The sequence below is a fragment of the Gouania willdenowi genome, unplaced genomic scaffold (genome assembly GCF_900634775.1).
Source record: "Gouania willdenowi unplaced genomic scaffold, fGouWil2.1 scaffold_356_arrow_ctg1, whole genome shotgun sequence".
NCBI lineage: Eukaryota > Metazoa > Chordata > Actinopteri > Blenniiformes > Gobiesocidae > Gouania > Gouania willdenowi.
This window is the reverse complement of record NW_021145118.1, coordinates 22,943-33,616: the sequence shown is the minus strand read 5'-3', so window position 1 is coordinate 33,616 and position 10,674 is coordinate 22,943. Positions and strand designations below refer to the sequence as shown.

Sequence of the window (10,674 nt, the reverse complement as noted above, 5' to 3'; positions counted from 1 at the left end):
TGTAGCTGCATATGGAGCAGTCACGTGACCAGGAGGTGAAGAAGCGTCGCAGGACGTGCCCTCTCATTCCAAGATGGCGGACCTCCTGGGCTCAATTCTAAACTCGATGGAGAAACCTCCAACTGTCGGCGACCAGGAGAGCCGAAGAAAGGCCAAAGGTACCCGACACACAGGCCGATCAGCGTCCGTCTCAAGCGCTCATATTAAAAACACGATAAATACTTTAGATTTACGTTGGAGTATTTACGAGGTCAGAGCAGAGGAGGGTTTCCGGCGCTGCTAATTGGCTAGCTGAGCCGTCACTCAAACGGTGAGGTCCCGCCTCCCTGGCGGAAGTGGACCGGAACCAACAAACAAACAAAGTAATGGTTTTTTAAAGCAAGAATAAATAGTGTAAAATAACAGCAAAACATAAGACAAATTACATAAAAATAATACAATACATTTTTTACTTTTACTGTAGAATTCCATACAATTCAGTTACAGTCAATGTTTCAGACACAATACTTTTTGAGTGATATATAATATAATCTGTTTTACTGAAACTATTGATCCTCAAATTATAATTTCTTCTTTTCAGTATTTAATGCTTTGCACATAAAAATATATACTTTTTTTATACACATATTTATCTCTAAACCAGCAGTGGTTTTCAGGCTAGTAATCCATACATTAGCACATATTTATAATAATAATAATATTATATTTATTTTTATATTGCACTTTTAAAAACTACAGACACTTTGCAATGAAAGTACAGATAAAAAAGAAGAGTACATGTAATGACAAAATTGTTTTAGAAGTTAAAAGCAATAAATAAACAAATTAGATGAATTATAATAAGCATTTCTAAATGATATGCTTATTTATTCACTTATTTTTATTTAGTCCAATTTGTTTATTCTTTATGTACAGTTTGATCAAATAGAAACTAGGATTATCTGAAAAGGAGGATATCATTACATTTTTTATGTTGATTTTCGTTCAAACTAAAGACTATATTTAATCAAATTATTTGGGAACAAGAAAGATCTGGCATTGGATATGTATTTGAAATATGTCAAATTTAAATTACTATGGTATGTTTATCCACATAATATGAGGACAGAGTCACAATATGGCTGTATCTTAAAAGTAAACAAAGCTACAGTCTACGTAATTCACTTCCTAAAACAGAAATGGCAATATTCTTATTATTTAGATAATTTTTATTATTTTTAAACAAAATCAAGCAGAAATTGCAATCTGACACTGAATTATCAGGATTATCTGAATTATCTGTATTATATTTGTACATTTGTATTATATTTACTGGAGGTGTGCACTTGTATTTAATCCCTATTTAATTAACAGTCTTTTTTTTTTTTAATTTTGTCCATTTTTTTTATGTTTTAGTGTTTCCTTTTTTTGTTTGAGATATTTCTGGAGCATCTGTAAAAAAGCAGTTTCCCCCTGGGATCAATAATTTATTTCTGATTCTAAATATAGCTTCACATGCATGTTATGGCATAATATCATTCATACCATGACGGACTGTTTATGTTTATGAACGGGTGAATGTCACGAATCATGAAGTTGTTTATTGACAAAATCATAAATATTCTCTTTCTTCCAGAGCAAGCGGCGCGGCTCAAGAGGTTGGAGGAGGCGGAGAAAAGAAAGAAAGCAGAGTTCAGGAAAAAGGTGCTGATTTAAAGAAAAAAAAGAACACAGACAGATGTAAATACAGATGTTTTGATTGTTGATTGGCTTTTTTCCTTCCTTTGTGTCAGATGGAGAAAGAAGTATCAAACTTCATCCAGGACACTTTACAGCAGAAGAAACAGTACAGTCCAATGGGAAAGATTGAAAGAAGTATTTTGTGAGTTTATTGGCACTATACAGATGTTTAGAAATGATTTATTATGCTGTCCATATTTTAATATGGACTAATTTAAAGGGATCCTCCACTTTTTTTTTTGTTTTTTTACAAATGTGGCCTAAAACCTTTGAAATGTACTTATTAGTAGATCTATTTCTAACAAAACACATTATTATTGCACTATATTTGTTTTTAATAACTTTTAAAAATGGGACTACTTTACAGTTTTAGAGCCTGTGTTCCTCCATCTTGAAATCATGTGACTGATGATGTCACACTGCCCCACTTCCTGTAAACATCCCATTGTTTTTTTATTGGTGTGAAACATTCAGCCTGATTTTTAGATCATTTAGCAGCTTTTTCAGTCGAAATGACAACTTTTGCTGCTTTTGGTTGATCTAAATTATGGTTCCTGCGGATCCTTAAAAAGTCCGAAAAGGCATTAAATTCATGAATCTAAAAATAAGAATAATTGATAGCCAACTACAAAACAGTGACGTGGTTACAGTGAAAATAGCCTGTCCAACAAAGATTTTTCTTAATTGTTTTTATTTTTTGTATTTTTGTTTCACAGATTTCTGGCTATTTTTGTTTTTTTAATTTAAGTTGTGTATTTTACTGTCATTTTGTGTATTTACTTTAGAGGTCGCCAGTTGCACGTCTGCACTAGACACAAAAATCTCCCCCCCCCCATTGTGTTAACTGTGAAATTGATGTTAAATTTGATTTCAAATGGCATTAAAATGTCTTGATTTTAATTTGACCAAAGCTTGAGGAACCCTGTGAAAAAAACAGGAAAAGTTAAAGATGCTGAAAGAGAATAAAAACAGACCCAAAAAATAATCTGTGACCACAGGGGGCGACAGTTCCCACTTTGTGGTTTCGTAGTAGACGATGAAGCAGAGAAGAAGAGCTCTCCTAAGGGACCTTTACTCTCCCTTAAGCAGTGTGCTGACACGCTCTGGTGGCTGAAGTTAGCAAGTGAATCATGGACTGAATGTTTCACTCTAATAGAAAACAATGGGATGTTTACAGGCAGTGGGGCCGAGTGACATCATCAATCATGTGATTTCAAGATGGTGTAACACAAGTTCTATAACTGTAATGTAGTCCCATTTTTAAAGTTAATAAAAACAAATATGGTGCTTAATAATGTGTTTTATTAGACATAAATCGACTAATAAGGACATTTTAAAGGTTTTAGGCCACATTTGTAAAAACAGTGGAGGATCCCTGTTAGGCTTTTACAAGACAATCGTTACTTTAAAGTAGTAGAGCTGGGTCTAACGAAGCAGTGGAAATCTTTTTTTCAGACATGATGTTGCAGAAATCGCAGGTCTGACTTCCTTTTCCTTTGGAGAGGACGAGGAGAGCCGCTACGTCATGCTGTTCAAAAAGGTCAGTTCGTCGCTCTCGCGATTCCACGTCCACGTCAAAGGTTCTGTTGGTAAATTTTGGGGAAAATGATGAACTGTTTGGCGTCTTTTTGGGACGGCAGGAGTTCGCCCCGTCGGACGAGGAGCTGGAGGCGTATCGCAGAGGAGAAGAATGGGATCCACAGCTGGCCGAACAACGGCGCCGACTCAAGGTCAGTACGATTATCTGAGACTTTAAATGGCAGAATAAACTTGAATATTTGCGTTTCCTGAAGAAAATACAAGTGAGGATGCAGGTGCTGGCCTGTGATGTCGAATACTGCATTAGCTTAGCATTTGCTTAACATTAGCTTAGCATCAATCAAACAATCAATCAATCATTCAATCAAAATGTATTTATAAAAAGAAGAACCTTTCATACAAGAAGTGTAAACTCAAAGTTTTTTTACATAATTAAAAATAGAAAAAACAGCATAGCATTAACATTAACCTAGTGTTAGCTTATCATTAACTTAGCATTAGCCTAGCATTAGCTTAGCATCAACTTATCATTAGCTTAACATTAGCCTATCATTTGCTTTGCATTAACATTAACCTAGTGTTAGCTTAGCATTAACCTATCATTAACTTAGCATTAACTTAGCACTAGCCTAGTATTAACTTAGCATCAAATTATCATTTGCTTAGCATTAGCCTAGCATTAACTAAGCATTAATTTAGCATTAGCTTAGCATTAGCCTATCACTAGCTTAGCATTAACTTAGCGTTAACTTAGCATTAACCGAGCATTAGCATTAGCCTAGCATTAACCTAGCATTAGCACTAGCCTAGCATTAGCCTAACCAATAAAACATCTGTGAAATGATTAAGAACATGATGAAAATGTGCGCCACATGATATTTTGACACTTTGAATCACACAATAAATTACAGAAGTAAATTAGTAACATATAAAAAAATCAAAGTGAGCACCTATATATTAAATTACTACATATTTGGTGTCTTTTTACAACAAAAACATGCAGTTGCACAGAATATTTAGGTGTCACGTCATTGACTTTTTATTTAGGTTAATCTGCTTCTTTTTGTGTCATCGTTAAATGTTTGGCGTCTGTGGATGTCGCTAACGCTACGTATTTAGCTCATCTCCATCACAGTGTCTCTTTGGGCTCCAGGAACAGGCTGCCATACAGGAGGCGGCGTCCAGTCAGACCCAGCAGTCCCAGTCGTGTCCCAACACCAACTACAGAGACAAGTACAGTCACCTGATCGGAACCTCGGCCGCTAAAGACGCCGCGCACACGCTGGAGGCGAACCGCACGTACGGCTGTGGTGAGTGAACGTTTTGTCAGAATGGTTGCTCGTCATCGTGCTGCTCACTGTCTTCTCTCTGCTCTCTTCTCCCAGTGCCCGTGGCGAACAAGAGGGACACGCGCTCCATAGAGGAAGCCATGAACGAGATCAGAGCCAAGAAGAGACTGAAGCGTGACGACGACACGGGAGGAGCTCCGAGCAGCAGCTAATCAATCCACCTTTAGCTGCTCCCCTCTGTCCCTGATGCTTTTTGTACATGCCTGCATGTGTGTGTGTGTGGGCGCGCGTGTGTGTGTGTGTGTGTGTGTGCAGTCTCATTGATCCTCTGAAGCAATACTCTCGACATAAGCCATTAACGTGTAGTATTTTCTGGAAGGTTTGAACTGTAGCACAAACGTGAGGCTACGACTGAGGCTGCTCAGTGCAGACGGATTTTAATCTTTCATTGACTTTTTTTATTTGAAGTGTATCTACATACCGTAGTTACAGTCTGACAGGTTTCCTTGTTTCTTCCTATGGAAGCGTATTGTATTCACTTGAAATAGAGAAAAAAAAAATCCTGTTTTTCTGAATAATACGTTTTTTATTTATTTAATTTTTCTTCTGTTTTTCAGAGCAATTTTTTTCTGCTTTTTGGACTAATTTTTTTCTGGTAAAAATTAGCATGAGAACCCCCAAAAAATAGTTAAAAAAAAAAAAAAAAAAAAAAAAAAAAAACCACCCCAAAAAAAAATGTTCTGAAAAAACAGATTTTTGTTCCTGTTTTTTTGATTGGTTTTTCTGTTTTTCCTGACTGATTTTTTTCTGTTAAAATTTTTTCATGAAAAACAGAAAAAAAAATTTCCAAAAGACCTGAAGAAAAAAAAAAGAATTATTCAGAAAAAACAGATTTTCTGTTCCTGTTTTTCTGAATAATACATTTTTTTGGTTTGTTTTTTGTGCTATTTTTTTTTCTTCTGTTTTTCAGGGCAATATTTTTCAGTTTTTACGACTAGAATAATTTTTCTCTTCTGAAAAACAGAATAAAATTACTCAAAAAACAGAAGGAAAAACAATTATTCCAATAAACATGAGAAAAAAATTGTCAGAAAAACAGGAAAAAAAATTCATCCAAAAAACAAGGAAAGAAGTTGTCCAAAAACATGAATAAAATAGCCAAAAAAAACCAAGAAAATTTAGAAAAAACTGATTTTTTTTCCCCAGTGAATGCAATACGCTTCCGTACCCTCTACCTGTTGTATGCATCAAGTCTTTTTTAACGATTGTTACTTTTAATGCAGAAGCCTGAAGCTTTTCAAAGTAAAGCTGATTTTTAGACACTTTAAGAAAAAAAGTCTGAATTTTAATTAAGGGACACTTGATTTAAATTGTTGCTTTTTAGGCCCCCCCCCTCCATCCTGTCTATTTCCTGTTTTGGAATTTTACTCATCCATGTCACATATAGGAACATTTGCATTAGAAAAAGAAAATGTTTTATTTTAAAACTGTGATCAATCATGTGATTTGTTTTTTCCCGACATCTGCACTGACTGTGAATTTCTCTGTTACTCCGGCGTGGATGTTTAGTCATGGTTTTGTGACGTTTGCTGCTTAACGGAACGCTTCTAAGGAAGAAAAAGCAGAGTCATCACCTTAGTGTTTTTAACAGTTTTATTTTATCATGTGTTGGAATAAAAGGAGAATCACTGTCTTTGTATTTTTTTATTTTCACTTCCTTCAGTTCAACAAGTTTATTTTGTGATCGCTTCAAAAACAGGCGTTAAACTCATTTTAGTTCAGGGGCCAAATACGGAGCAGGTTATTAAGTGGACCTCCGATTTTAGTCTAATGTCTAATTTAGTCATTATTGTGCTCTGAAAAATTAGTTTTTGTGGTTTATTTTTTGGGTAATTTTTTTCAGCTAAAAAATAAGCATGGAAAAACTGAAGAAAAATAAGTTTGTCCAAAAAACAGAAAAAAATTACTCCCAAAAACAGAATGAAAGAAAATAGCCTAAATAAATTAATTATTCAGAGTTTACACCTCTATGTATATAAATAGATTCACGGCACTGATAATATCAAAGCAATAGGTGATCCTCCATTTCAATTTATTTTTTGATTTTGTGGCCAATGTTTGTTATTTGAGTAGATTTTGTGGAAAAATTTGAGGAAAATTGCAGGATTTTGGAAGAAATTAATATATATATATAATTTTTTTTTTTTTAACAATTTGAGATTAAAAATGACTGCCATTATGTGATATAATCATAAGTGAACCCCACTAATATTGTGGAGTTTTATTGACGTGTTTTATTTTGAAGATTTATTTACAACTGAATGAGTTGGTCATTTACACAATGATTCATGGTTTTTTTTTTCTTCTTTTTTGCTTTTTGCTACGGCCCAAATTGAATGCTCTAAAGGTCCAAATTTGGCCCCCGGGCCTTAAGATTGAAATATGCTTCAAAAAAATATAATCATCTTTAACTGAAAAAGTTTAAAAGACACAAAAGTTCTGATGATTTAAAAAAAAAAAAATAGTTAAGTATAAAGCTGATTTTTGCTGAATTAAAAATACCAATTGCATTATTCATCCATCATCTTTAGGAATTTGCTTTAATATTTAACTTAATTTACTTAATTTACTTCAAGAGTGCTTTAAAGGGGACATATCATGGTTTTAAATCCTACCTTTTTACATATAAATCATACAGTTGTGGTCTATGTAAAGCGGAACTGCAATGCTTGGGTCTGAATTCCTCATTATTATAGCTCCACCCCTTTTCTGATGTGATTCTGAGAGCAACTCGTTTTGGTGCTGTCTCTTTAAATGCAAATGAGACACTCCATACCCCGCCCCCTCTTCAGGTGATACTCGGTTCAACTCCACCCTGCTCGGCCATTTTTGTAGTTTGATAGAAGAGATACGGCTATGTAGCGGCTCATAAACTTTTTATTCACACGTTATTTACAAAATGTCAACAACAGAAGACTTGTCCATCCAGCCTTACATGTTCCAGCCAGAGTCTGACCCGGCGGATCGAGATGAAAATGAAGATGATGAACCTGCAGAACCCTAACAAGTGAGCTAACACAAGCACCGAGCTAACGCTAGCGCCAAGCTAACGTCACGAAATGCATTTTAATACAGTCTTTTCGGAGACAAAAACGGCAAAATGAAATGACTAATGAAAACTTTAGACTTAAATTAAATCACGCAGGCCATATCATCAAGGATCTAAAACGAGCACACAGCGCTAACATATGAAGTCTGAAGACGGTGCAACTGCTAATGCTAACAAAACAATGACAGGGACGTCTTATCATCACACTTTTTAGCGTTATTTACAGCTTACTGAAGTGCTCTGTTCATCGTCTCCAAAGATAGAAGGAATTGAACCCTCAATCAGACAAAGTCTTTCTGTAAATCCTTCTTTATACTGGTGGAGGTTGATGAAGCAGTCATCATTGAAGTGCTTCACACACACAAAAATGACCTTATCCACAGATGTGGGTACATTTCTATAAAAAATAAAACTCAACCAAACACTTTGAAAAGGTTCTGATGCTGGGAGACGGTGTAATGAAGCGTGTGGGTTACTACATCCAACAACCCAACATTTTGACTTATCCTCTCGTAACTTCTGCATCCTTGAGCTTGGACTACAAAATAAAAGCGAGAAATAAAAATGGCGGATTGCTTGAAGTGTTGGACCTGGAGTTGATGTACTAATTTGGCAGTTCCGCTGCAAATACTGTGATGTAATAGTTCAAAAAACGTAATAGAGAATAGAAAAATCGAAACAGATTGAAAAATATGAGCAAAACAGAATATAAAGATATCTACGGAGCTCCTGAAGAGACTAATTTGATTTTTTCTGTACTTCTAAGCACTCTAAATATACAACAAAATGCATTTAAGGGCTAAAAAAGTAGATTTAGCATGATATGTCCCCTTTAAAATAAGGTTTCTGTATTTCTGTTTTTAAAGCAGAAAACAAAATAAAAACACAATGTCGTGAATAATTTTTTATTTATATTATTATTTAATGACTATTCCAATTTTATACTGTATTTTCTTTACCTAGATTTATATATTTGAGGAAGCGAAAGTTTAGCATATAGCGTGTGGTGTAAAAATAATAATGATCTATAAAAATTACAAGAATATAATTTTAATCATAATTCTTTTTCAAAATCATTTACTACACGTTTCAGGCGACCCCCATTTCAATTCCGGGGCGACCCAATATGGGATCACGACCCTAAGGTTGCAAAACGCTGCCATAAATAGAAATGCATACTGAGTTAAATAGATGTTTAAAATGATAACTCCTCTTAAAATACATGTTCCCTCAATAAACGTTTTTATTTTTGCAGACTTTTTACTTTTACTCTTTACTTTATTAAACAAATATCTCTACTTTTAGACACAAAATGTTGTTAATTTGTGCTTAAAAAAGTTAAGTTTAACTGAAAAATGTTATTTATTTATTTTTATTTAATATTTATTTATAATGAGTGCTAAATTCTCCAGGTGTTCATAAAGGGTGACAGATTAAACTTGTTTCCGTGTACCAGTATCTACAATTTCTTAAAAAAAATATATATAATATATAGAATTTTCTGGTTTTAAAAACCCTGTCTTATTTTGAAGAGGCATTTGTTTTATTTTTTTTACTTAAGTACATTTAGTAGCATGTACTTTTTTACTTTTACTCAAGTAAGGGAGCAACTTCAACACTTTTTTTTTACCAGAGTCATTTTTTATTCAAGTATTTTTTATTCTAGTATTGTGTTTTTGCCATCTCTGCTAAACATGAACATATTTTGGTGATTGTTTACATTTATTCCATGATTTAAACAAAATTTGACCTGTTTTAAAATTTAGAGTGAGTAATTGGCTCCTCCCCCTCCCTGCTGCTGATGCTGCTCACCTGTCACAGGTGAAGTTCGTCACTTTGATTAGGGAGTTTTTTTAAGCTCTGGTTGCTCTGCTTGCTTTTTTTTCTTTGAGCTCCAACGGCCGCAGCACATTGGATCTTTGTTCTCTGGATCTGGACATGGGATATTTTTTTCAGGTTCTGGACATGGGATCTTTTTTTCAGGTCTTCACCATTGGATCTTTGTTCTCAGGATCTGGACATGGGATCTTTTTTTCAGGTCTTCAACGTTGGATCTTTGTTCTCAGGATCTGGACATTGGATTTTTCTTTTCAGGTCTTCAACATTGGATCTTTGTTCTCAGGTCATCTCTTCTCGCCTCTTCACAGCTCTGGATCAAAGTAGGACAGATTTTATTAATCAACCAGGGGTGTCAAACTGATTCACACACACAGTGCAGCTTTGTCTTAAATGAGCTGGATTGGACACTTAAAATAAATATAAAAAAAATAAATATAACCTACATGGTTTTATTTATTTTTTATGCAAAAAAAAAAAAAAAATACTTTATCCAACACAAAGAAAACATAAATTCATATTTATGTTTTCAGATGTTTGACACTTCTGTGGATGTTCTTATACACATCACACCGCTTAGGCACACAATGTTGTCAGGTCATGGTTTGAGGGCAGCATTATTGCTTTGTCATAGTTTGAGGGCCTAATTATTGCTTTGTCATAGTTTAAAAACCATATTTTTGTCTTAGCTTGAGGGCCATATTATTGCTTTGTCATAGTTTGAGGGCCATATTATTGCTTTGACATTGTTTGAGGGCCATATTATTGCTTTGTCATTGTTTGAGGGCCTAATTATTGCTTTGTCATAGTTTAAAAACCATATTTTTGTCTTAGCTTGAGGGCTATATTATTGCTTTGTCATAGTTTGAGGGCCCTATTATTGCTTTGTCATTGTTAGAGGGCCCTATTATTGCTTTGTCATTGTTTGAGGGCCGTATTATTGCTTTGTCATTGTTTGAGGGCCGTATTATTGCTTTGTCATAGTTTAAAAACCATATTTTTGTCTTAGTTTAAGGGCCATATTATTGCTTTGTCATAGTTTGAGGGCCATATTATTGCTTTGTCATAGTTTGAGGGCCATATTATTGCTTTGTCATAGTTTGAGGGCCTAATTATTGGTTAGTCATAGTTTGAGGGCTATATTATCGTTTTGTCGTAATTTGAGGGTCATATTATTGTTTT

General features: G+C 34.4%; 1 protein-coding gene across 1 annotated transcript; it reads left to right on the top strand.

Moving 5' to 3' along the window:
• Positions 1-4,881, top strand: LOC114459841 (sperm-associated antigen 7 homolog). Its single transcript, XM_028441994.1, has 7 exons — positions 1-158; positions 1,616-1,683; positions 1,773-1,861; positions 3,175-3,259; positions 3,360-3,449; positions 4,412-4,568; positions 4,644-4,881. The coding sequence occupies exons 1-7, from the start codon at positions 74-76 to the stop codon at positions 4,757-4,759; spliced, it is 690 nt and encodes a 229-aa protein (XP_028297795.1). The 5' UTR covers positions 1-73; the 3' UTR covers positions 4,760-4,881.
• The last annotated feature ends 5,793 nt before the right edge of the window (positions 4,882-10,674 follow it).

Excerpts from the sequence above, each read along its gene's own strand:
- LOC114459841 (XM_028441994.1), top strand. The coding sequence starts at position 74 with ATGGCGGACCTCCTGGGCTCAATTCTAAACTCGATGGAGAAACCTCCA. Across the intron at positions 159-1,615 it reads GAGCCGAAGAAAGGCCAAAG|AGCAAGCGGCGCGGCTCAAG; the intron begins GTACCCGACACA and ends TCTTTCTTCCAG. Across the intron at positions 1,684-1,772 it reads AAGCAGAGTTCAGGAAAAAG|ATGGAGAAAGAAGTATCAAA; the intron begins GTGCTGATTTAA and ends CCTTTGTGTCAG.